Source organism: Eptesicus fuscus, chromosome 5 (assembly GCF_027574615.1).
Source record: "Eptesicus fuscus isolate TK198812 chromosome 5, DD_ASM_mEF_20220401, whole genome shotgun sequence".
Lineage (NCBI taxonomy): Eukaryota > Metazoa > Chordata > Mammalia > Chiroptera > Vespertilionidae > Eptesicus > Eptesicus fuscus.
The window spans coordinates 67,296,378-67,324,278 of NC_072477.1; the positions used below are offsets into that span (position 1 = coordinate 67,296,378).

Here is a 27,901-nt window from a genome sequence, read left to right on the forward strand (position 1 = left end):
TAGTTCTCTTCTTCTGGCTCCTTAGATATTCTGTGCATATCTTAAGAGCTTTCACCAAACTGAATTTTACTGATTAAAAGCATTCATATATAACTTAAAAACAGAAAAGATATGGATGGTCAGAGTCTGTGCAAATATTTCTATCATAGGAAATCAAGGTATTTCCTGATGATCATGAAAACTGACAGAACTGGTGGGCACATTAATGTGACAATAGTACCTCTCCTGGCACCACAGAGCTTCTTGAATATGCCACTGGGCAGTTTTTTGCCAGAATCAATGATACCTTTCCTTGCTTTCTCTTAGCCTCTGCTTTCATCACATACTATCTTTTAAATGTTTGAACTATATGGTTATGCTATCAGAGACCATGACTGAGGAAAGATATTACGTATCCTTAGATCTAACTGTGCAGAATTACAGACATGTAAGCTATTAGAGTTTGAAGAAACTCTATCAGAAGAAAGAGAAAGTGATTGCTCAAAAGTACATAGCTGGTCATACCAGTAGAACTGGGGTTAAAATCTAACCTTCAGGCCAATGTCTTTTGTGTATGGAGAGTCACATTGTTAGAGAAAGACAAAATTAGCCTTGTTTTTTTAAAAAAATAAAAACTGATTTGTTCTATTTATAAAATTAATATATGCATGTAGTAGAAAAATCAAGAAATACAAAAATATCTTAAGAAAAATAAGATAAAATAATTAAGATTTTTAGTATAAAGTTAATTTTTCTTCCAGTCTATTTCTCTACAAATATGTACACACATATACATATTTACATACATACATGCATTCATACATACATACATACAAATAAACATAGTACACCAGTTAGAGTTCTTGGTAAGAAATAGGAAAAATACTCAGCTTGGATTTTGAAGATAAGTAAATGAAGGAACTATTTATAGATTTAAAGGAGCCAGTATGGGGTGTTGGGACACCCATGGACTAGCAACAGTGGGTAGGGGGAAGGAAAAGTATGTCGGAGCTTAGGGAGACCTAGAGCCATGGTCAAAGAATCGGCCATCCAAAATTGTAATCATAGAAAGTGTGGGCAAAGGATTAACCAATCCTTCTCCTTCGGCATGAGAATTTGAGCTGTCCTTACTCTCCTAATTGTTTCCCTGGCAACTGATGGAAGTTGGAATGTCAACAATGTTAAGAGGCAGCTTCACTTATGCTAAAAATGACCCCTGGAATGGGAGAATTATAAAGACCCGACGGGGAAGCCATACTTTGAGCTTCTCTAAATGCAATGATTCCTGTGGCTGGGCATGTCCCTTGCTGGGACCTTGGATGCTGTACCTATAAAGTCATTTCAGGAGATGATGCTACTATGGGATGTAAATAAAGCTTTTAAACCAGGGTAGCTTCCTTGCCCCTGTGCCTGTACTGTGACAACATGGATTGCAGCAAAAACTCCCAGTGAAGAGGGTACCTGACACTGCTTTGCTGTGTTTCCTGTCCTAAATCCTTCTGAATAGACTGACTCCAGTGTGGCCTCTATCTTTGAGCGTAAATATGCAGTTGAATCTAAGGAAACCTTCCTGATGGGCACTTCAGGGATGCATCCCTGCCAAAACTATAGTGCCAAAGCAGCAAGGGGCAGGGGAAAATACTCCAAGCTTTCTCTTCTTTTACCCTCCAATCTCTTAATACTCCTCCCCTCACATTGACTAAACCCAGTCACAAGACAGAGGTAGAGCAGAAGGAGTCTGATCATCCCAGCTTGCATCAGGTGCTTACCACAGTTTGTTTATCATTCTCTTGTTGATGGGCATTTGGGATATGCATAAAGCTGCTATGAATATTCATGTATAAAATGACCAATACATTTTCCTTTCTCTTGGATAGATTCAGAGGAGTGGAGTTGCTGGGTCATAGAATAGATAAATGTTTAATTTTTAAAGAAATTGTCAGTTTTCCATTTTATACTTTACAACAACATATGAGAGTTCCACACTTCTCCAGCACTTGGTGTTAAATTTTTTCATCTGGGCCATTCTAGTGGCTGCACAGTGATATCCTACTGTGATTTTAATTTGCATTTTCCTGATGCCTTATAATGTTGAAGACTTTTTCATGTATGTACTTACTTGTCACTCACATATCTTCTTGTATGGAGTATCTGTTCAAGTTGCTTTAGAACTGGATTGTCTTTTTATTCTTGTTTATTAAATTGCGTGAATTCCTTATATATACTAGATTCAAGTCCTTTTTCAGACTTGTGTGTTATATTTTCCTCTCAGTCTGTGGCTTGTCTATTAATGGTGGCTTTGCAAATTTTAAATATATTGATGAAGTTTGATTAAAATTTTTTTATGTCTTTTCTTTGCCTACCCAAAAATTAAAAAAAAATCATAGCTATAGGTTATTTAAGTAATGTCCTTTAAAAAATAATTTTTCATTTAAAAATGAAATCCAGTTTGGATGTTTTTCAGAACACTATGTCTATAGACTAAATGTATTCCCCAAAATACATATGTGGGAATGTCATCCCCAGTGTGATAGTACTTGAAGGTGAGGCCTTTGGGAGGTGAATAGGTTATGAGGGTGGAGCCCTCATGAATGGATTTGTTGTGCTTTATAAAGAAGGCCCACAGAGTTCCCTTGCCTCTTCTGTCATTGAGGACACAGCAAGGAGATGGCCATCTAGGAATCAGGAAGTAGGCCTTCACCGGACACCAGTGCTATACAGCTTCAGGATATGGTTTGTGCTGGGATTCAGAGGGGAATGGTCATGGTGTCTGGCTGGGCAGTGACAGTGTGGTAAGTACAATGATGTGGAATGCTGGAGAGAATAGTTGTCCTTCCTAGGTATGTCAGGGAATACTTTATAGTAGATATATGTTTGTTCTGGGCTCCAAAAGAATAGGAGTCTCCATGAGGTGTTGGCGGGAGGAGGTATGGAGTGGTGGAGAACTAGCAGTAGTGAATATTGCTGAGGCTTTGCGTTTGAGGTGCAAGTAATGGGAGATGAGACTGAAGAGATAGGCAGGACCAGGCCACGAAGTGGTGAGGACTTTGCACCTTGCTCTGTGGCTTCATTGCAAAAGGTGGAATGAATGAACTACTACTTGAGCCCAGGTGAGAGGCTCAAGTAGTAGCTCAAGTCGATACTTCTCAAATTCTCAAGTGGTTGTGGTTCAAGTTGTCAATCCCCTGCCCTTAACTAGCGAATCAGAATCTCTGGGATGGAGGATGGCCTCTGAATATTTTCACAGGTTCTGTGGGTAAGTCTGCAGCACAATGGAGTTTGAAAACTACTGGTTCAAGTGGATAAGGAGTAGACAGTGAACAAGAGAGAAGGGCCTTGATTAAAGAGGTGTTAGAAGGTAAATGGTGACTATTCTTGATGACCAAATGTATGTAAGGAATGAAAATGTGAGAAGATTCTGTCTTGAGTAACTTCAAAAATGACATCTATGCCAGTCACCTACATGGCAACACAGAGTAAGAGATCTCTGGGTGAAAAGATAGGAAGTTTAGTTATAAATGTAAGACTGACTTACTGTCAAGAAATTACCTTTTATATTACCTAGAAATAATACTAACTTTGAGAGAATATGGTTCTATCAGTTTAAATATTAACATTAATAACATAATTTCATTATATAATGCTTATTCTTTGAAAGGACATATTCAGCTCACATTTGTTATGCACTAAGATTTGTTGCATTCCTACTATGGACTTTTAGGCTAGATCTTCTTTTTCTCCTCCACCTCTTCCTTCATTATTATTATTACCATTATTATTATTAATTATTTTGCAAATGGTGAAACTGAGGCTCAGAGAGGTTGCTTGGTTTCCCTAAGGCCATCTTAGGAACCAGGGAGAGTCAGGATTCAAAGCTTGACTTTGCCAAGTCTAGGTCCCTTTTCACTATTACATAGCTGCCTCTCATAATGTGGATGGGCAGGGGTTTTTCTTATTTTTTATATATGATAACTTGAATCTACAGAAACTGTAACTTGCCCAAAATTCAAGCTGATAAGTACAGAACAGGGACCAGAGCCCAGGTTACTGCTTCCTGACCACTGCTTTTTCCACTCTAACTTCCTATTTCCCATATGATTTGAGTTTATTTCCCTCCTTGCTTTATGTACAGTCAGGCCTTTCCTTTCTCAAATAGGAAGAGTTTAGAGAATTATAAATATCACTAGAGACCCGGTGCATGAAATTCGTGCTTGGGGGACGGGGGGCATCCCTCAGCCCGGCCTGCGCCCTCTCCAATCCGGAACTCCTCGGGGGTTGTCTGACTGCCTCTTGCAATATGGGACCGCTGGCTCCTAACCACTCCCTTGCCTACCTGCCTGATCGCCCCTAAACCCTCTGCCTGCCTGCCTGATCACCCCTAACCACCTCTGCCTGCCTGATCTCCCCTGACCACCTCTGCCTGCCTGCCTGATCGCCCCTAACTGCTCCCCTGCTGGCCTGATCACCCCTAACCGCCTCTGCCTCACCCACACCCGGGACCCAGCATTCCCTCCTCTAGCTGGTTGCAGGCACCCGGGACCTGGGCTTCCCTCCCTCTGGCTGGCTGCAGGCACTTAGGACCCAGGCTGGCTTTGCCCGGGCTGGCTGCAGCCGCAGAGGACCATGGGTGGGCGGCTTCACCTGGGCCACAGCCACAGGTGCCCAGGATTGCAGGGTGGGCAGCTTGTCCCTCTCCTGGGCCGCAGGCGCAGCTGCTGGCACCCAGGACTGCAGGGACTGTGGGGCATGCGGCTTGTCCCTCTCCCAGGCCGCAGCCTGGCTGGTCCCCATTCCTCTCTCACGAGCTCATTTGTGCCTGGCTGGTCCCCATTCCTCTCTCCCCAGTGTTGAGTGTCTGAGCCATTACAGTGTGAGGGCGTGGCAACATTTGCATATTAGCACTTTATTATATTGGATTTTAAGGGAAGAGATATTGTTTGAGAAGCAAAGCCAACCTTCAAAGCTCAGTTGCTTTAGATTGGTGTGTGATGGTACTTTTTCAGCCTGTGCATGAATTATTATTTTTTTTAAATTAGGAACCTGACCTTAATGATGATGATAAAAATATGGAAATAACTCCAGGGGAAAAGGTACTTCGGAACACCAAAGAGCAACGGGATCAGCAAAATCGGCTGAGAGAGATAGATGAAAAGTTGAGAAAGATGAAGGAAAATATGGTAAGTTTTTTTGTTATTTAAAGTTTAATTGTAACCAATGATTATATTTAAGAAGATTTCGGTTTCCTTTGACTGTTTTATGGGGGATTTATGTGTTAAATCTGTCAAGAGAGCTGACATGGGAATTTGTCAGTAAAAATTGGAATGAAAGCTAGTAATGATTTATAGAACTTAAAGGAGTATTATACTTAATTTATATGACATAATAAATCTGTGAAATACTGAAGTCAGAATAATGATCCATATGCCTAATATTCTGTTTTACAGTGATATAAATATGTTTTATATATGTGTGTGGAAAAATTTGGTATTGCTCTGCATAAAATTCTATCTACATATTTAACTTATCACTTAAATATTCCCACCTTTTTGTTAATAATTCATAAAATATTATTACTCATTTTTTTTGAAAAATGTATTGATTTTAGAGAGGAAGGGGCAGGGAGAGAGAAACATTGATCAGAGAGAAACATTGATTAGCTGCCTCCTGCACACCCTGTACTGGCGATTGAAGCCACAATGTGGGCATATGCCCTGACTGGGAATCGAACCCTCAACTCTCTGTGTATGGGATGACATTGCTCAACCAACTGAGCCACACTGGCCAGGGCATTACTCATTATATTTAATATATTCTAAATCCTTCTTGAGCCTATTTTATGTTTTAAATACTTGCCATTTAAAGATATATAATTGCTGATGAGAGAAAGCTCTTAAATCAATTAAATTGTGATCTCCTATTTAAAAATGCTCTATAAGATTATGATTTTTTCCGAAACCGGTTTGGCTCAGTGGATAGAGCGTCAGCCTGCGGACTGAAAGGTCCCAGGTTCGATTCCGGTCAAGGGCATGTACCTTGGTTTCGGGCACATCCCCAGTAGGGGGTGTGCAAGAGGCAGCTAATCGATGTTTCTCTATCATCGATGTTTCTAACTCTCTATCCCTCTCTCTTCCTCTCTGTAATAAAATCAATAAAATATATTTTTAAAAAAAAGATTATGATTTTTTCAGCTACCCATGGGATGTTTCCAGTTGGATACTTAGCTTTTACCTAAAATTAAACATGACAAGGCTGAACTACCTATACATCCTCTCTTCCAGAGCTGGTCTTGTCATAATTGCCAGCAGTACCTACTTTCTGTCTTCTACTAAGTCCTATTATCTTGGGTGATCTTCTGTAGGAAGCGATTATAGGGTTAAGCCTCTGACTGACCTGTGGTAGGGTCACAAACAAGTTCGTTTGGAGGGCAGACCCCTCCCAGCATAATTAAGCCTAATCCTGTAACTGATCCCTAGATCCTTCCTGGGTAGCTAGTGGGCTGTGGGAGGGGCAGCAAGTGCTGCCAAAACAAGTGAAACTTACAAGAACATTGTTAATTGCCTTGTTTGTCCCTGATTATAAAGCCTCAGCTTTGCAGTCTGGATCTGTTTCTGTGGCCTCAGCCAGGCACAAAAAGATCCACCCAGCCCCAGCTTTCAAATCTATCTCTCCTCTCTTTATTTCTAATATTTCTCAATCCCTGGCCGCCTCCCCTTAGAACCGGTTCGTTCATCTCTCTTTCTGCGTGGGACGAGAAAAAGGGAGATCCCCGCCATGTTTGGCCCCCGCCGCTTCAGGCCCCCGCAGTCTTCAAGCCCCATTAAGTTTTAACCAGTCTGTGTAATTTATCTTAAAATAGTTCCTTATGGCTCTTTGAACATTTTTTCTGTCCTCACTTGTGTTACCCTTCTCTCAGCATTGCCACCTCCTGTGTAGCCACTAATAACCTCGTCACTCTCTTCTCTCATCATCCGTTTTATATGCTACTCAATGGGAGTGACATCAGGTAAGTGATTTTGGTTAAATTCTGATCTCCTCAGAGCTCTCCAAGAGTGTGCACTGATCCTGACTGAGATTCTTCGCCCCTCAGGATCACATCCTTCTGAACTGCTCTTAGCATTTGCCAGCCATGGACAGCAGCCCCCACCTGGAGCCTCAGGATATCCAGGTCTGCTAATGACAGTCAGGCAGCAGATCTGAAGGGAATAGATGCATTGTGCTTTGCTTTATAATTCATTTTTATTTACTTTTATGGGAAATTTAATGGGGATTATATTTCAGGGAGACCTCTATTTTTATTTTCTGAGGAATTTTTTCCCCCTTGTGTCTGTAGATATGGGGAAGAAGTAGAAGTAGGAATGGTTAAGAAGTGTAAAGGGCTTTTGGCGAATAGTTGTGGTGGTGATGGAGCATTTCAACTGGATGTGGCAAATAAAATGACTGTGGTTTGACCTGCTTTGAAAACTGTTGGTTCTTCTCCTCCCACACCTGCCAATCTAAGACAGGCAAAGACTGCATTTTCTATAATTCAGTTTTCCTGATTTCTGATTATTTATCTCATGCCTTGAACATGTTTCTGTTATTTTTTAAATCTTATCTCTATCATTATTTAATTTTTAACTCAAAACCTGGGTCCTTTGGGAAACTTATATTTTATTCCAGTGGCTTCTGAAGGTTGGCTAGACTTGAGACATGATAAGTGTCAAGAGGTCGTTGTTGGCTAATTGGAGAAGAATAACATATGAATAGAGGAGAGCAATTACTGTGTACCTACTATGTGCCAGGCACTGTTCCAAGTATTTTACAATGTATTAACTTATCTAATCTTCACAACCACTCTAAGAGGTAAACACTATTACCTTCAATTTATAGGTGAGGAAATGGAGGCATATAGAGGTTGAGTAACTTCCTTAAGGTTATATAGCTAGTAAGTGTAAGAAAGGGTTCAAATGATTAGCTTTTAACAACTGTGCTATACTGCCTTTCTGGTACTGATTTACTTTTTATGATTAATATTGTTTTTTTGATAATTAAAGTGTGATAATGTTTTTTGTAACCAGTAATATTCATGGGAAAAATACTTGGAATCCCTCATATAAATGATAATTTCACAGTTTTGTATTTTGTAGTCAACACTTTCATAAACTGGTATCTGGTTGATAAAAGCACATGAGAGTTGATCTATATTTATATTGCCTTTATGTTTTAATTGCTTAGTGTTTCACAATATCATATTGTGTACTGTGTGTGTACTTTTGAGGGAAGAGACTGTGTCTATTTCAAACTCTGCAAAGCCCATTGTGCCTCACAAGCTTCTAGATACTTTGTGGGCTGGGAATCTGGAGACCTGAGTCCTTGTTTTAGTGTCGTCAATGCCCTGCTCTGTTACCTTAAATCCCTCTCAGGCTCTTCGAGACTTGGTTTGTGAAATTAGGCTAGGGCTAGTTCACCTTGTCCTTTTGCCTATGATTCTTGGAATACTTATTTTTGGTGAGAAATGGCGTTATTTATATAATCTAAAACTCATTTTGTGTATTTCCTAAATACTTAGTAGTAGTTGGCTTAAGTATTCTATTGAAAGTTATTTTTGGAAGTTTAATAACACATTTTATGAGAATGTGAGGTTGGTATATATATTCCCTCTGTCTATAGACCAGAGAATATGCTTTCTGAATGATAGCTTCTGTAAATGGCTAATTTTATAGTTTTGTCTTAGTTTCTCTATTACAATAGAACATTGTTTTAAACACTAATTTGGGTAAAGAAATAAATATTTCTAAAGAAAAGAGAGTCATAATGAGGCAGTTTTATTATTTGTTTTATATATATATATATAACAAATTATATATATATATACATATATATGTGTGTGTGTGTATATATATATATACATATATATATATATATATATATATATATATATATTTAACCCTTTAATGTAATGATGTATTTAAAAATGTTTTTATTGGTTTTAGAGAGAGAGGAAGGGACAGGGAGAGAGAGAAACATTGTTGAGAGAGAAACACATTGATTGGCTGCCTCCTGCACATACCCCAAGCATGTGCCCTGACCAGGAATTGAACCGGCGACCTCTTGGTGCATGGGACAGTGTTAACCAGCTGAGCCACACTGGCCTGGGCAGTAATGATGTAATTTTTGACTAAGTTAAATAGTAACAATAACTCATATTTGGTATAATTTTTTGAGATATTGAATGTTCCATTGTGAAAATAAGACTAATGGGATTTTTTTTTTTTAAAAGGAACATCTTTAACTTCTTGGATGAGATAAAAATACCTTTAATGAAGTTGCATAATAATTGTAGCTTTCATGAATCAAAATAATTCAATTTTAGTCTTGCATTTTTTTCTTTTTATTTAACTTATTAGGGTGACACTGGTTAACAAAATTATGCAGGTTTCAGGTACACAATTCCACAACACATCATCTGTACACTGTATTATGTGTTCATCACCCCAAGTCACGTCTCCATCCATCACCATTTATTACCCTATACCCTCCTCTACTCCGTCCCTCAGCAGTCACCACACTGTTGTCCATGAGTCTTTTTCTCTGTTTTGCTCCCCCCTGAAGTGCCCGCCCCCCCCCGACAGAAAGAGTCATCAATCTGTTCTCATCTCATTGACTCCTTTAGTAATAAAATGTTCTCAAAGATGTTTTGTTAGTATTGTTAGGAAAAGCTTTTCACGGTTCCAATCATTCTAAATGCATTGACCATACTTTTTAGATCTTTATTGTGTCTTTTTCATTCTCAGTTTGAACTTTATTCATTTTTTCCATCATTTAAAGTCTCTACTATTTCTTTCTACATTCTTTCCCTTTTCAGTTTCCTGGAAACCAGTGAGCTTGGCCTTGTTTGGTGAACTGCATTGTCATTATTGCATCAAATTGTTTAGCACTCTAGGCCTTGTTGCTGGGCATTGTGGATAAGAATGTGGTTCACAAAAGATGATAAGTCCTTGTGTTCTGATTTGTATTTCCACATGCTCTTGCCATTTAACCTAGTATGAGAACACATGGACCCCAATCAGAAGACTGGAGGGTTTCTTTTGCTCAGTGAATGGATGGAGGGTCTACCTTCAATTACAAAACATGCCATTGAATTAGAATTATAGAATGTGAGAGCTGAAGGCGCCTTGGAGGTCATTTGGGCCAGTTCTACGGATTAGAAACTAGTCATGAACAGCTAAATAATTTTTTAAAGAATCACAATTAGTTAGTGGTAGACTTGGGCCAATCCTCAATTTTTTAAACACTTCATCCTGTGAACTTTTCATTATTCCAACCTCTTTCAGTTACACCTGTATAGTTCAGTTAATTTTCAGCTAAGATTTGAGACCACCTATCAATGTGGGCTTTTCCCTAAAAACATTAAGCTGTTAGCAACTGTTTATACATCTTTTCCAAATTCAACAGAACTCCAAACAACCTGACATGTTTGTGGTTAAACTCGAAGACTAGTATGCTTTAGTGTTTCTATATTAATTTAGATCTGACTTGGAAAAGTAGTTATACTCTCTCTTTGGTGTCATTGTTCAGAACTATAGAAATTATTTAATCTTTTTTTTTTTTGGTAACAGCTTTTAGGAAGATGGATAAGATAACATTGACACACAAACTTGTATTTTTATAGGGTGTATAACCCTTGTTTTTTTCTTCTGTATGTGGTGGCAGGTGTGTGCAATAATAATGCCAAATATTTGGCTGTGAAATTTTGAGAGTGGGATTTATACATTGACAGTTAAATTATAAACATTGGCAAAGAAACACATTTTGAAACAAGCAGAACATAAAAATGCCAGAAGGATATATCTGTATCATTTGATAGAGAAAGCTTGACAAAACTTCTTGCAACTGAAAAATATCATTTAATGGTTGATACTAAGTTATAGGTATATGGCAGATATTTAGAAATTATTCTGGAATGAATAAATGAGCCTAACTTTTTAAAAGAGTGTTTTTCATTGACTTATTTTGTTTCAACTACAATTTTTAGTGCATTTATAAAATACATCAGTAGATTTCAATTTCAAATATTTTGGAACAAAAGGAGTTATATCTTATATCTGCCTATACAATAAAAATTTGAAAAGGTATTAAGGACTTTTTTTCTGGATTATAATTCTTTACATATCCTATATAATAAGAGAGGAATATGCTAATTATCCATTACGCCTTCAGGTGTAATGACCAACCGTATAAACGACCAGATCACCGATCTGCAGGAGGGTGGGGAAATGAACTACAAGCAGGCGGCGAAAAGCTACAGGAGGGGGCAGGGCAGCAAGCTATGGGGAGTGAGGGGTGAGGGGGGCAGGAGGAGCTACGGGAGGGCGGGGCAGTGGGCGGAGAGCTACAGGATGGTGGCAGAGAGCTACTGGTGCATGGATTCGTGTGCAGGGCTACTAGTATTAAGATAAAGCAGACTTGATATTATTATACTAGCATTCCCGTTGCAGGAAAAAATCCTGCAATAGGATTTCCTGCTGCACTCTACCCCGCCTCCGTTCCTCCCTTGTCGCCCGCCCCGCCTTCTCCTCCAGCCCGCCCGCGTTTCCCTTCGTCCCCGGCCCCGCCTCCGCTCCGCCCTTGTCGCCCGCCCCACCTTCTCCTCCAGCCCGCCCACGTTTCCCTTTGCCCCGGGCCCTGACTTCGCTCCTCCCTTCTCCTCCCCCCCCCCTCCCCTGGCTTGCTTGCTTCTTCGAAGCTTTACTCCCTTTTGCAGCTCTTGGCTTCTTTCGACACTGTCTTGATATGCAAATTAGCCTCCATCTTTGTTGGGGTAATTTGCATACTCATCTTGATTGGTTGGTGGGCGTGGCTTGGCTGGTGGGCATGGCTTGGGTGTAGCAAAGGTGTGGTCAATTTGCATATTTGTCTATTATTAGATTAGATAAGGTGTAGTAGGTATTGTGATGTTTCTGAATGAAGTGACATATCAAGGAAGTTACCCTAAAAATGAAAATTTTGATGGCAAATTTTTTACATAATATTACTTGTTTTTTCCTTAAAGTATTGTAGAGCAGAGGCTTTAGAAATAGATAATAAAGTTAGTTAGGTCCTAACATACCTTGCCTTTTGCTTTCTTAATTAGTTTTCAGAGTTCATTGGTTGAGTCCATGTACCATGGATGTGGTTATATGGAATAAGTGCATGTACATGCTTCAAGAAATAAGCAAATAATATCTTACTGAAGGATAGAATTAAATATAACCAATGAAGTAAAATAAATCCTGTAAAAATTATAATATGCTATTTATACATATAAAACACATTTAACCATTATAGCATTTGTTGACATAAAATTAGAATGCATAAATAAAAATTATGAGTTTTAGAGGTTGAACACAAGCCTGTTATTTGGATGTTAACATGGAATTAACATCCCATTTAATTTCTTTTTAACACTTAAGGTCATTTTTAGTATCATTCTTTTATTATAATAAACTAGAGGCCCAGTGCACGAAATTTGTGTGCGGGTATAGTCCCTAGGCCTGTCCTATAATCAGGGCCATCTTCCTAGCTGCCCACAGCCGGCCCCACCCCCTGCCAAAACCCCAGTTCCCCTTTTGCCATAGGGTGATCAGTGCCTGATGGCCGGGGGAAGGGACTGAGAGGTCAGCTGTTACTGCCTGCTCGCCAGCCCTGCCCCCGCCGCAGGTTTTGTTCTGTGTGTGGGGCTACCAGAGCCTGCCTGGTCACCCTAACTGCTCTCCCCTGCCAGCCTGATCACCCCTAACTGCCTCTGCCTCAGCCCCGCCACCATGGCTTTGTCCTGAAGGACGTCTGGAAGGTCGTCTGGAAGAAGTCTGACCTAATTAGCATATTACCCTTTTATCCTATATAATAAAGAGGTAATATGCAAATTGACCATCACTCCAACACACAAGATGGCCACCTCCATGTGGTCAAAGATGGCCGACCCCATTTGGACACAAGATGGCTTGCAGGGGAGGACAGTTGGGAGTGACCAGGCCTGCATGGGAGGGCAGTTGGGGGGAACCAGGCATGCAGGGGAGGGCAGTTGAGGGCAACCAGGCCTGCAGGGGAGGACAGTTAGGGGCAATCGGACTGGCAGGGAAGCAGTTAGGCATTGATCAGGCTGGCAGGGGAGTGTTTAGGGGATTATCAGGCTGGCAGGCAGAAGCAGTTAGGGGCAATCAGGCAGGCAGGCAGGTGAGCAGTTGGGAGCCAGCAGTCCTGGATTGTGAGAGGGATGTCCCAGATTGGAGAGGGTGCAGGCTGGGCTGAGGGACACTCCCCCATGCATGAATTTCATACACCGGGCCTCTAGTTAGTATAGATTCTTAAATGATTTTTTTCCAATGGAAGTGTTATTAATATTCATGTCGTCTTTACCCTTCATTATTTTTTTAACTGGCTATAGCCAGTTTTGTTTTTTTTTAATTTCTTTATTGATTAAGGTATCACATATTTGTCCTCATGCCCCCATTCCTATCCCACACCCCTCCCCACACATGCCCCCACCCCCCTGTTGTCCCCAACCGCTGGTTAGGCGCATATGCTTGCACACAAGTCCTTTGGTTGATCTCTCCCCTTTACCCCCACCCTCCCTTACCCTCCCTCTGAGGCCCGACAGTCTGATCCGTGCCACCTTGTTTCTGGGTCTGTTCTTGTTCATCAGTCTATGTTCATTATTTCCACTAGATGAGTGAGATCATGTGCTATTAGAAATACACTTATAAGAACCGAAAATGAGACAAGCAATAATGGTTATGGTGACAGGAAATGAATCAGTCTGTAGTGAGTTTCTTTCTGGGCCAACAGTTCTTTTGAGACCCAATTACAATGTCCAACAGTTCCTTATGTGTACATGTCAGCACTGACATTACAGTTCTGGATGGTGGACCAATGGTGGTAATGCAGGTCCGACTCTCTCTGGTTTGGTCCTGGGCAACCTGCAGTGATGTACAGCTGCTAACTGCTAGTATGGGAAGGCCACATCAGCGTCTTCCGTCTCTGGACTGCTTCTCTTCTGTCTTCATGGCTGGAGTAGTCCTGTAGATTCCTCTCTGTTGCTGGAATCCACATGGTCTCAGAGTTGTTTTCTGAAAATATACAAACATATTCTCGACCAAAAGTTAATAAAGGAATATTTTCTATAAATTTGACTTGGGATCCTATTTCATTTTTTGCCCAAATGATTTTCCTCTGGCTTGTTTTGACACCTTGTGTGTTTTTCATGGGTGTCTTGCTTTTATCCTTACAATTAATTTTCTAAAGTATTAATTTTCTAGATGTAATTTACTTACAGGTTATTTTTCCTTACATGATATTCTTCTACTATACCCTCCTTTTTTTGATTTAACTTCATTATTTTTTTAACTGGCTATAGCCAGTTTTTTTTTTTTTTTTTTAAATAAACCTTCAGATTCTGGATCTACCTGTGATTACCCTCTAAGGCTCCCTCTGGCCAAAGCAGGATTATCTAAAGCAGTAATCTCAATGGAGATGGTCAGAGAACTCCATGTTACTTGCGGGGGCGGGTGTGGATTAAGGAACTTTCACCAGAACATACATCTATACCTTCTTTATTTCATCAAGAAAAGTGTATTTGTGACATGGTTTATTTAAGTCCTGGCATAGCTCTTTTTCTCCTAGCAGACAGGTAACAAACAGTTTGAGGCCTGGCACTGGCTTGGAGGAGCACTGAGTGCAGGCCCATCCTGATCTCTGATATGGAGGCCATGATTCTGAGCAACCAACTTCCTGGCTCTCAGTCATTGGGGTGTAGCTGCCCTCCCCCTTCTTTACCTTCATCTTTTGTTTTCTGGACCTGTGTTCCTCCTACATAGTGATGTCTCGGTATCACTAGATTCTTCCCTGGTCTTTGGTTTTTAACTCTTTGGCTCATGTATATTATATGGAACTATAGAGGTCTCCATCTCTGGTTTATTGGACTCAAGGTTATCTTTATCAAATTCTTGTTCTCAACATCCTGTATGAATAAAATGATACCATCAGTCACTGATGCTCTAGCTTTTATACTAGTGTTTTAGGAGAAAACATACAGGATACCTGAAAAAAGTACCGATGAAATTCTACCTGTAAATTCAATAAAAATAGTTTAATCTTGATTTCTGGTCAAGGTCATGTGTTGACCTAATTTTATACTTACCATGGCTCCTGCCATGTAGAAAATTTAAGACATAGCATAATAATACAGCAAGATATATTACTCTGTGGAGCAGACAAGCAAGTGTAACACAAGACTTGGCAGACCTTCAGTTGGGAGTTGGACTGATCTGAGATCAAGTGATGCATGTGAGGCCGGGACCAGAACCAGGTTCCCTGTGTGGAACTGGTGCCAGTGTGGGGTTCCCATGGGCATAGAAGGGAGTTGGAAGAAGCTGAAACAAAATGAAAAAATACTGCCTGGGACTATGAATTCTATAAAGTTTCATATTTAGAAATAGGAGAAAATTAGCCCTTGCAGCCAGTCCCCTGTGCCAAGTCTTTGGGTTGAGCATTCTATTACTAGCTATATGGCAGACTAGATGTGTAAAGAAACTCCTCTTAGTAGAGCAAAACTAAATATGATGGATAAAGTGTATTTTTTTTAAAAGTAATTTTTTAAGGCATGGATGAGCTGACAGAAAAGGAAGGGAATTCCTTGGAGGACAGAGATGACAGGATAGTGTGAATCAGGAGAGGTAAGTGGCCCCTTGAGGCAGCATTTGTCCCCAGTCTCCAATTGCCTGAAGTTTGGGCTTTAACAGCCCATGTATAGGGGCTCAGGAGACTGAGGAGGTCAAATCTGAACTCCGCCATAGAGTTGATACACAAAATGGTTAAAACCTCAGTGGATGAACTAGGAAAAACCTGCTCTGAAGAGGGAGAGGTGGAAATTTGTATCTAAATATCTATATCTTTATCTGTATCTACATCTGTCTGTTTGTCTTTGCTTTGTCTCTGGGTGCTATGGGAAACCAGAGTCTCCCATGAGAATTTTTAACTACAAGTCTGCAAGAAGGTAGGTTTTGGGTTTGAGTTCATACTATTTGTAGGGCCTGAAAACCCCAAGTTGAATGTTTACTTGAAAGTGGTCTTAATTGGCAGTGCCCTTGGCTCCTGGTCGAAGGAAAGGGAAATCTCTCTGGAAGAACACAATTTAAATCTATACCTTAAGTAATTTCCACAAATAAAGTTGGAGGACCATGAATTCACAGTAAAGACCCCACCCCCCAAAACACATCCTTTATAATAAAGATGTAATATGCAAATGGTCGTTACACTGTGAAGCATAATGACTGACTGCATAACCACCGGATCACGGATCAGCAGGAGGGTGGGTCAGTGAGCTACAAGTGGATGGTGGAGGGCTACAGGAGGGTCAGGGAAGCAAGCTATGAGGGGGGGCAGCGGGCGGAGAGCTACTGGAGGGCAGCAGTGAGCTACTGGCTACAAGCGGGCAGCGGAGAGCTACAGGACGGGGCAGGGCAGCAAGCTATGAGAGGGTCGAGGGGGAGGGGGGACGGGGAGCTACAGGAGGGCGGAGAGCTACTGGAGGGCGGCAGCGAGCTACTGGTGAGCTACTGGCGCATGGATTTGTGCGCAGGGCTACTAGTAAGGGATAAGCCACCATGAGCAATAGTTAATAGAAAAAACACACTATAAAATCAGTTCTATGTAGACTGCAGTTTAGAATAGTCTATTTTAGAATGTAAAGTCTGTTTAATATATTTAAAGAAATAAAAGGGGCTTTTGAGAGTTTGGCAAAGGATGATTTGAAATGGAACCAATTAGAACTCACAGAAATGAAAATATAATTAAATGGAAATTCTTGGACTTAGACTTTCCTTGATCTCTGAACAGGATTCTGACACTTATACTTATATCCCCCCTCATCTTCCTGTAAATTTTCTAAAGCTTTGTATCATCTTTCTCTAGTGAGAACAGCACTGATATTTTCAAATAAGCCATAGAAAAATTGTTATGCCGCTTGTCTGGAACAACAAATCAGCCTCTGAACTATAGGACAGAAGGAAGAAAAAGAAATATAATCTCACACAACCTACATTTGCAAGAATACATCACTATTATTTTTTCCGCAGCAAGATGGACTTTTTTCAACTTATCTTCCTTTCTTACTGCCTTTCCTAACTTTAGCTTTCTAAAGTGTTAGCTATTATTACTTAAACTTTCTACATTGAACAGTTTTTTTAATTGAAACATATATTAGATTTAATAAATGCACTCCCTGATAAATTAAAAAAGTCTTTTAAAATTTATCTTTATTATTAAAAGTATTACAGATATCCCTTTATCCCCCCATCGACCCTTTCTATCCCGCTCCCAACCCCTGCCTCAGACCATCACCACACTGTTGTTTCTGTTCGTGGGTTATGCATGTACGTTCTTTGGTTCATCACCTCCCACCCCACCTTCCCTTTGAGATTTATCAGTCTGTTCTATGCTTCAATGTCTCTGAATACATTTTGTTCATCAGTTTATTTTGTTCATTAGATTCTACATATAAGTGACATCATGTGATACTTGTCTTTCTCTGCTGGCTTATTGTGCTTAGCATAATACTCTCCAGGTCCCTCCAAGCTGTCTCAAAGGGTAAGAGATCCTTCTTTTTTTACAGTTGCATAGTATTTTATTGTATAAACTACAGGCCTGGTGCACAAAATTCATGCATGGGTTGGGTCCCTAGGCCTGGCCGGTGATCAGGATGTGACAGGTGGGGTGATCGGAGGCCCCTGCTGACACCACTTTGGCTGGCCTGGCGCCGCCCGCTTGCCAGCCTTGCCCCTGCCACTGCCATGGGACAGGGCCTGTGGGCTTGGGGCGGTTCTGGTGTTGAGCGTCTGCTCCCTGGTAGTCAGTGTCATTATGCTGGTTGTTCCACTGTTCGGTAGATTTGCATATTAGGTTTTTATTATATAGAACTAGAGGCCCGATGCACAAAGATTCATGCAAGAATGGGCCTTCCTTCCCCTGGCTGCCAGTACCGCCTTGGCTCTGGCCAGAGCCACCTTTTTGCCTTCCCACGCTGCCCAGAGGCCTGGAGTGGCTGGGGATGTGCGGAATGCCTGCATCATTGCTATGGTGATGATGCAAGCATCCTGTCCTCGGGCCGCTTGGTGCCTGTGTATGCAAATTAACCCACCATCTTTGTTGGGTTAATTTGCATACTCACTCCTGATTGGCTGGTGGGCGTCACTAAGGTACGGTCAATTTGCATCTTTCTCTTTTATTAGTGTAGATTTGTCACAGCTTTCTTATCTACTCATCTGTTGATGGGCACTTGGAGTGTTTCCAGATCTCAGCTACTGTAAATAATGCTATGAACATATTCTTTCATATTGGTGTTTTGGGATTCTTAGGAAATAAAAATTTTAATAGACTTTATTTTTTAGAACAGTTTTAGGTTTATAAAATAATGTACAGGAAGTATAGAATTCCTGTCTACCCACTTTCAGTTTCTCCTATTATTAACATCTTGCATTAATGTGGTATAACTGATGAACCAATATTGACATATTATTATGAATTAATATCCATGTTACATTAGGGTGTATTCTTTTTCACAAAAATTATATTTTTATTGATTTCAGAAAGGAAGGGAGAGGGGGAGAGAGATAAAAATAGCAATGATGAGGGAGAATCACCAGTTGGCTGTCTCCTGCATGCCCCCCCACTGGGGATCAAGCTTGCAACCCAGGCATGTGCCCTGACCAGAATCGAACCATGTCCTTCTGGCTCATAGGTCAACACTCAACTACTGAGCCACACCAGCCAGGCTAGGGTGTATTTTTTGTGTTGTACAGTTATGTAGATTTTAACAAATGCATTATGTCATGTTTTTACCATTATAGTATCATTCCCTAAATATTTCATTTCCTAAATATTCTGTCTTCTACCCATTCATTCATTCCTCCTCCTATCCTCTCAATCCTTAGCAACCACTGATCCACAATTTTCCCTCTTAGTAACATCTTGCTATAGTGTGGTACATTTCTTACAATTGATGAGCCAATATTGATACATTGCTATTAACTGAAGTCCATAGTTTTCATTAGGGTTCACTCTTTGTGTTGTATATTCTATGGGTTTAGACAAATATATGACATGTACCCACCGTTATAGTATCATACAGAGTATGTGGCAGTTTCATTGCCTTAAAAATCACCTGTGCTCCATCTGTTCATCCCTCTCACTCCGCATGAATCATTGACAATCACTGATCTTTTTTACTGTCTTTATAATTTTCCAGAAAGTTTTATTTTTACTGTCTTAATAGTTTCCAGAGTGTCATATTATTCTAGTTGGAATAATAGAGTATAATAGAGTATACAGAATTTTAGATTGGCTTCTTTCACTTAGCAATATGTATTTAAAATTTCTTCATGTTTTTATGTATTCATTTATTTTTATTGATGAAAAATACTCCATTGTATAGATGTACCATATTCATCTACTAAAGCACATCTTGGTTACTTCCAAGTTTTGGCAACTATGAATAAAACTACTGCAAACATTTGAGTGCAGGTTTTTGTGTGGATGTAAATTTTCAGCTTACTTAGGTAAATACCTAGGAGTGTGATTGTTGGAGCCTATGGTAGTCTGTATTTAATTTTGTAAGAAATTGCCAGACTGTCTTCCAAAGTGGCTGCACCATTATATTCCCACCACAAAGGAATGAGAGTTCCTGTTCCTTGTATCCTTGTCAGCATTTGGTGTCAGTGTGTTGGATTTTAGCCATACTAATAGGTGTAGTGGTATCTCACTGTTCTAATTTGTAATTGCCTAATGACATGTGATGCTGAACATCTTTTCATATCCTTATTTGCCATCTGTATATTTTATTTACTGAGGTGTCTGTTCAGATCTTTCCCCATTGTGAGATTGGATTGCTTTTTTTCTTATTATTGCATTTTTAAGAGTTCTGTGAATATTTTGGATGGAAGTCCATTTATCAGATATGTGTTTTGCAAATATTTTCCCCAGTCTGTGGCATGTGTATTCATTCTCTTAATGTCTGATACATTTTCACTGCTTTAAGGATTATCTATATTTTATTATAAATAAAAAAGTTCTAGAATATAATTTAAAAACAATATGAAATACTGGAGTTTAATAAATATTAGTTTGAACTAGAGGACTTCTGGGCAAGATGGCGGCACAGGTAAACGTGGTACTCACCTCCTCCCATGACCACATCAAATAAAAACTACAACTAAACAACCACCATTCAGAACCACCTGAAATCTGGCTGAATGGAAGTCCTATGACTAGGGGATTAAAGAAGAAGCCACATTGAAACTGGTAGGAGGGACGGAGATGCAGAAGGGGTTGTTCCCACACCCACGCGTGGGAGATAAAAATCGGAGGGATATCTTGGCTGTGGAGGTCCCTCCTGAGGAGCAAGGGGTCCCAACTCCACACCAGGCTCCCCAGTCCAAAGTTCCAGTGTCAGGAAGAGAAGCCCTCGTAACTTCTGGCTGTAAAAACCAGTGGAGGTTGAGGCTGAGGGAGACGGAGGGCTGCTGGAGTCCAGACTGTTCCTCTTATAGGGCCTGCACACAGACTTACTCGCACTCACTCCCTCTGAGCTCCAGCACTGGGATAGCAGCTTGAAAGGCACCAGAGGCATAGGGGGAGGAATTGAATTGTCCAGTATCAGCGTGAGAGTCTGGGGGGACAGTTTTCTTCTAGACTCAAGTGCTGGCAGAGGCCATTGTTCCTTGGATGAGCCCTCTCCCACAGAGCCAGCAGTACCATATCTGAGACTCCTTCAACCTGGCTCACATTGTTTACCCAACCCTGATGATTCCCTGAGGCCCTGTCTAACCCAACTTTTGGTCCAACCAAGTTGTTTCTAGTGGCTTTTCCTGTCTTGCTCATATTTCAGATTTTCCTAAAAGATCTCAAAGAAGCAGCAAGAGGCCTCAGCATGCCCTATATTTCTCACTAAGTGGCTGGGCACTAGTAGCAACTGGCCTTTGTTTGCAGCTTGGCCCACCTGGGCACCTCCAAGCCTAGAACAAGTAGCAGCCATCTGTAGATCACTTTGTAGCTCATGCTGGGTGGTTCTGGGCAGAACACAGGCAGTGGCTGACCCTGTCCTGATAGGCCCCAGAGCCAGCCCACCCAGTGGACAGCTTCAGAGCACATTGAAGCACCACCTAACCACCTCCACAAGCAACACACTCAAGGGGCAACTCAGTGGGCACCAGAGCCTTGCTAAAGTAACTCACACTCTGTTACAGCTGATCCTCAACAGAGATTGGAGTCCTTGCAGCTAATTGGCCTGGAGGTAAAGCTCTCTCATTGATGTGCCAACAGCAATTAAGCCTCAACTACAAGAGAAGAGTTTACACAGCTCATACTGGGGGAAGAGAGGGAGGGAGGTGTACTTCGAGTGCCCAGCTTGGGTGATTGGGGAGGCTGTGCCACTGGACCCTACAGAATACATACTACATTAGGTCACTCTATCAAGCCTGGGAGACATAGCAGTTCTACCTAATACATAGGAACAAACACAGGGAGGTTGCCAAAATGAGAAGGCAAAAAAATGCTCCAAATGTAAGAACAGAAAAAACCTCCAGAAAAAGAATTATACAAAATGGATACAAGCAATCTACTAGATGCAAAGTTCAAAACACTGATTATAGGATGTTCAATGAACTTAGTGAGAACTTCAACAGCATGAAAGAGGACCAGTCAGAAATGAAGGATATATTAACTGAAATGAAGAATAATTTACAGGGAGTCAACAGTAGAATAGATGAAGGTGAGAATGAAATCAGTGATTTGGAATATAAAGAAGCAAAAAACACCCAATCAGAAGAACAAAAATAAAAAGTATTCCAAATTTCTAGTGTACTAAGTGTACCAACATTTGCATCATGGAGGTGCCAGAAGGAGAAAAGAGAGAGCAGAAATTGAAAACTTACTTGAATAAATAATGACAGAAAACTTCCCTAACCGGGTGAAGGAAATAGACATACAAGTCCAAGAAGCACAGAGAGTCTCAAACAAGATATACCCTGGGAGGCTCACACCAAGATACATCACAATTAAGTGCAAAGGTTAAAGACAAAGAGAGAATCTTAAAAATAGCAAGAGAAAGGCAGTTAGTTACCTACAAGGGAGCTCCCATAAGACTGTCAGTTGATTTCTCAACAGAAACTTTGCAGGCCAGAAGGAGTGGCAAGAAATACTCAAAATGATGAAAAGAAAGGACCTACAACCAAGATTACTCTACCAGCAAAGCTATAGAAGGACAGATAAAGAGCTTCCCAGACAAGAAAAAGCTAAAGGAGTTCATCACTAACAAACCAGTATTACATGCAATGTTAAAGGGTCTTCTTTAAGAAGAAGAAGAAAAAAGATAAAAAATATGAACAGAAAAATTGCAACAAATACATATCTATTAACAATTGAAACAAAAATAATAACAAATTAAGCAGAACAGAAACAGACTCATAGATACAGAGGACATTTTGACAGTTGCCAGATGAAATGGGGGTGCGGGGAGATGAGTGAAAAAAGGTAAAGGGATTGGGGAGTACAAATTGGTTGTTATAGAACAGTTATGGTGATGTAAAATATAGTATATGGCATATAGTCAATCTTACCTTATAATAGAGAAACATGCAAATTGACCGCACCTCCGCTATGCCCATGATTGGGCCTGCCAGAGGCGGGGGGCGGGACTCCGGGTGGCCCATCCGGCCGTTGGGAAAACCAAGATGGCTGCGCCCAATCCTGTAAGTTCCGGGGATCCGCATGGCGATCGCCACCCGGGGGGCTGTCCGGCCGAGCCCGGCGCTCCCCGGGTGTCAGCATGGCGATCGCCACCCGGGGGGCGAGTCCGGGCCGAGCCCGGCGCTCCGTGGGTGTCCCGGGGGCGATCGCCACCCGGGGGACATGTCCTGGCCGAGCCCGGCGCTCCCGGGGTGTCCGCATGGCGATCGCCACCCGGGGGCGTGTCCAGGCCGAGCCCGGCGCTCCCCGGGTGTCAGCATGGCGATCGCCACCCGGGGGCGTGTCCGGGCCGAGCCCGGCGCTCCGTGGGTGTCCCGGGGGCGATCGCCACCCCGGGGGCGTGTCCGGGCCGAGCCCGGCGCTCCCCGGGTGTCCGCATGGCGATCGCGTCCGGGCCGAGCCCGGCGCTCCGTGGGTGTCCCGGGGCGATCGCCACCCCGGGGACATGTCCTGGCCGAGCCCGGTGCTCCCCGGGTGTCAGCATGGCGATCGCCACCCGGGGACATGTCCTGGCCGAGCCAGGCGCTCCCCGGGTGTCAGCATGGCGATCGCCACCCAGGGGGCTGTCCGGGCCAAGCCCGGCGCTCCCTGGGTGTCCGCATGGCGATCGCCACCCGGGGGGCGTGTCCGGGCCGAGCCCGGCGCTCCCCGGGTGTCCGCATGGCGATCGCCACCCCGGGGGCGTGTCCGGGCCGAGCCCGGCGCTCCCCGGGTGTCCGCATGGCGATCGCCACCCGGGGGCGTGTCCGGGCCGAGCCCGGCGCTCCGTGGGTGTCCCGGGGGCGATCGCCACCCGGGGGACATGTCCTGGCCGAGCCCGGCGCTCCCCGGGTGTCAGCATGGCGATCGCCACCCGGGGGGCTGTCCGGGCCGAGCCAGGCGCTCCCCGGGTGTCAGCATGGCGATCGCCACCCGGGGGGCTGTCCGGGCCGAGCCAGGCGCTCCCCGGGTGTCAGCATGGCGATCGCCACCCGGGGGGCGTGTCTGACCGAGCCCGGCGCTCCCCGGGTGTCTGCCTTGACAAAAGCTTTCCACATCTCTGTTTATTCTTTTGAATCCATAAAACGACCTTTAAAAAAGCATGGGGGCCAGCTAAGAAAGAATGCACTTTCTGGCCAGAGCACGCAGGATTCTTTTGCCTAACAGGTTAAAGGGAGCAGAGCTGGCACAGTGGGAATGGCCCTGGTGCCCTATGAGGAGACCGGGGGAATGGGGTTGCGGAAATTCCCTAAGCCTCTTGCCACCTTCTCCTTTGCAAACCACACCATCCAGATCCACCAGGACTGGAGGCAACTGGGAATCACAGCCGTGATTTGGGACATGGTAAGCAAATCTTGAGGGGCCTCTGAAAACACCTGCAACTGATTATAAGACTGGTCTTTATTTAAAAAGAAATAAAAGAACAGCTTTGTTGAGATATAACCCATATACTGTACATGTCACCTAAAGTGTACAATGAACTGGTTTTTTAAAGTAAATTCAGAGTGGTACAACCATCACCATGCTCAATTTTTAAATATCTTCGTGACCCATCCCCTCCAAAAAAAAACTTCTACCCACTGGAATCACTTTCCTGATCATCTTCCCCAAAATAGATTGCACTTTAAAGGTGGGTAAAGGAAAGTTGAGGGAAGTTAAAACACTGCACAAAGGATATTGTAAGATGACAAAGCCCAAAGTGAAGATCATGTGTTTTCTTTAAAATATATATATATTTTTAAAATTTCAGAAAGGGAGAGGGAGAGAGAGATAGAAACATCAATGATAAGAATCACTGATCAGCCGAAACCGGTTTGGCTCAGTGGATAAAGCGTCGGTCTGTGGACTGGAAGGTCCCAGGTTCGATTCCGGTTAAGGGCATGTACATTGGTTGAGGGCACATACCCCGGTGGGGGGTGTGCAGGAAGCAGCTGGTAGATGTTTCTTTCTCATCGATGTTTCTAGCTCTCTATCCCTCTCCCTTCCTCTCTCTGAAAAATCAATAAAATATATTTAAAAAAAAAAAAAGAATCACTGATCAGCTGCCACCCACAGGCCCCTTACTGGGGATTGAGCCCGAAACCCAGGCATGTGTGCCCCTGATCAGAATCAAACCTGGACTCTTCAGTCCACAGGCCGATGCTCTCTCCATTAAGCCAAACTGACCAGGGCCATGTGTTTTCTTCAAGTTCTGCGTGGTTGTAATGGTCCCCAAATCTATACTAATAAAAGGGTAATATGCTAATTAGAGTGGTTGTCTTCTGGACATCTTTCCAGACAAAGCCGCAGTGGCTACAGAGGCCAAGGCTCAGGCAGCCATAACCAGCTGCAGTGGCAGCAGCATTGGGGTTATGGGGGTGGTGCCTCCAGAGGGAGGCCAGACTGGGGGCCAAGGCACAGGCAGTTTGGGGTGATCAGGCTGATAGGGGAGGGCAAGGTAGGGGCAATCAGGCTGGCAGGAGATCAAGGTAGGGGCGAGCAGGCAGGCAGGCAGTGGGGTTAGGGACAATCAGGCAGGCAGGCAGGTGAGTGGTTAGGAGCCAGCGGTTCCAGATTGTGAGAGGGATGTCCGACTGCTGGAAATTGGACATCCCCTGAGGGGTTCCAGATTGAAGAGGGTGCAGATTGGGCTGAGGGGCACACACCCCCTACCCCCCCCTCCCACCAGTGCACGAATTTCGTGCACCGGGCCCCTAGTATTCTAATAACTATATATGGTGTCAGACGGGTATGAGATTTATTGGAATGATCACTTAGTAAGTTATGTTAATGTCCCATTACTGGGGTGTACACTTGAAATGAATGTAATGTATGTCAAATTACTGGGGTGTATACCTGAAATGAATAAAATAATGTATGTCAACTGTAACTAAAAAATAAAAATGATTTACAAATGAAAAAAATAAAAACAAAAAGACTGGTCCTTACACATAAATAGAAAATAAATATATTAGTTTGAATCAAATATAACTCTTTTTTTCATAGTTCAAAAAGTAATGATAGAGTATTTGCAATTTTGTATACTTGAATCTAATAGAAACCAAAAATCTTTCTCCACAATTTTTTCTGTGTACACCTATCAGCAGCAAACCATTATCTTGTTTTAGAGATGATTCTAGACAAAAAGTAAGCTCATATTAGAATCAAAAGCAGATATACCTATTACTAGTGGCCTGGTGCACGAAATTTGTGCACATTAAAAGGGAATTAATTAGAGGAAATATTTTAATTTTGCTATTTGCCCTCTCTCTATAATAAAAGTGTGAGAGATAAAAGGAAATGAGTACAGTGCATATGAAAATAATACATAATTTTATTAATAAATAATAACAAAATGATATAACAACAATAACAAACTCATAATATAAAAACAACATTGATGCAAATAATGACTGATAAAGTGATTAAACTTATTCTAATATCTCCCTGTATACCACATTAAGAGTGAAAACACTTTTAGAGTGCTTGACTAATTTCCCTTGAGTTAAAGTATTTACAACTTTAACGTCACATGCTCTTCGAACTTGAGAGAAAGCAACATATAACTGACCATGTGCGAAAATGGGTTCAGGTAGGAATATTCCTACTCTGTCTAGAGTTTGTCCTTGTGATTTATTAATAGTTATCGCAAATGCTGGCATCACAGGAAACTGTCGTCAAATCAATTTAAATGGGAGGCCAGTGTCAGATGGGGACAAATCAATTCTTGGAATCAGAACAACCTCTCCCTCTGCAGATCCTGTTAATACTTCAGCTTCGATAATGTTAGGTCGTAATCTTTTGATAATAAATCTGGTACCATTACAAAGACCCCATTTACTATTAAGATTTCTCAATAGCATGATGATTGCACCCACTTTCAATTTTAATTTATGGCACGGCATTCCTGAAGGAGTAATACTATTTAGAAATTCAATGGGAAAATTTTCCTTTTCAGCATCATCTGTTGAGTCAATGGAATCATCACTCAAATATGTGTGAAAATCTCCATCAAGTATATCCAAAATTACTTCATTTAATTTTTGAATGTGCTCATTTTTTGGACAAAGAATTGCACGTTTAGATATATTTTTAATATTATCTATAGATATACTATTTCCAAAGGTGGCTTCAATAATAGATCCATTATAAATCATTTCATGGGGAATTTCAATAATATCCATTCCTAAATGAAAACTGCTATCAAGTTTGCCATCTCCAAGTTTTACTAACCATTCGCTATAAGCAGAATCCTCTGATCTCATATTTGTTTTAAGAGACAACTTTCTGAAACATCCCCAGACATCACAGTACTTTAAACTCGTTTGTACTATGGCCGATCGCATAGCATGCGGCACAACACTGAGACATTGTCGAAAATCCCCTCCAAGATGAAGAACTTTCCCACCAAATGCAACATTCAAATTCATAATCTCTCTTAGTAATCTGTCTATGGCGTTTATAGCATGACTGGATGCCATGGTGCATTCATCAATAATAAGAAGTTGGGCCTTTTTAATGGTTTTAGCAACTTTGCTCTTTATATCGAGTCTAGAAATTGAAGTTTCATTTAATGGAATTGGTCATTTATATTGGGAATGAAAGGTTCTTCCACCATTAAGTAGATTTGCAGCAATTCCTGTAGATGCTGTGGGTAAAACAGTACCACCACGACCTCTAATATAATGTATTAAAACTTTATACAGATATGTTTTTCCACTACCACCTGGACCATCCAAGAAAAAGCATTTGGGGTGTACAGTTTGATCTTCCATGGCTGAAGTTATAGTCTGAAAGGCTGCCAACTGTTCATCATTCAGAGAATTTATCAAAACTTCTGCCTGTTGTCGTTCGTACGATACATCACATGTATTTGCATTCATTAATAAAGGATAGTCCGGAAGTTTGAAATGGGAACATTTCATTCCATGCAATGTGAATATCTCTTGAATTTCTTTAAGGGCATGCATTTCACAGTTCACACAGGCACCTTCTCTTCGGTGCAATTTCCAACAGAAATCTTCAATAAAATGAGATTTATTCTCATCCCATAATTTGTCTGCAGCAGAAGGACATCCAAACACACATATGTATGCAAAAAGTTGCTGTAGTTGTTTGGGCATATTAAGGACGATTGCATCGTCAATCGTATCTTTCCAGATAGTGTCGTCAAGTAATAATCCTCGGTGTTTAGCAGCTTCATGAA

At 41.8% G+C, this 27,901-nt stretch overlaps 1 protein-coding gene across 1 annotated transcript in view; it reads left to right on the forward strand.

Moving 5' to 3' along the window:
• Positions 1–27,901, forward strand: part of FSIP1 (fibrous sheath interacting protein 1) — a 199,031-nt gene that overhangs the window by 47,198 nt on the left and 123,932 nt on the right. The window contains exon 9 of the mRNA XM_054715635.1: positions 5,016–5,156. Coding sequence (XP_054571610.1) covers positions 5,016–5,156 — 141 coding nt within the window. The remainder of the gene's footprint in view (positions 1–5,015; positions 5,157–27,901) is intronic.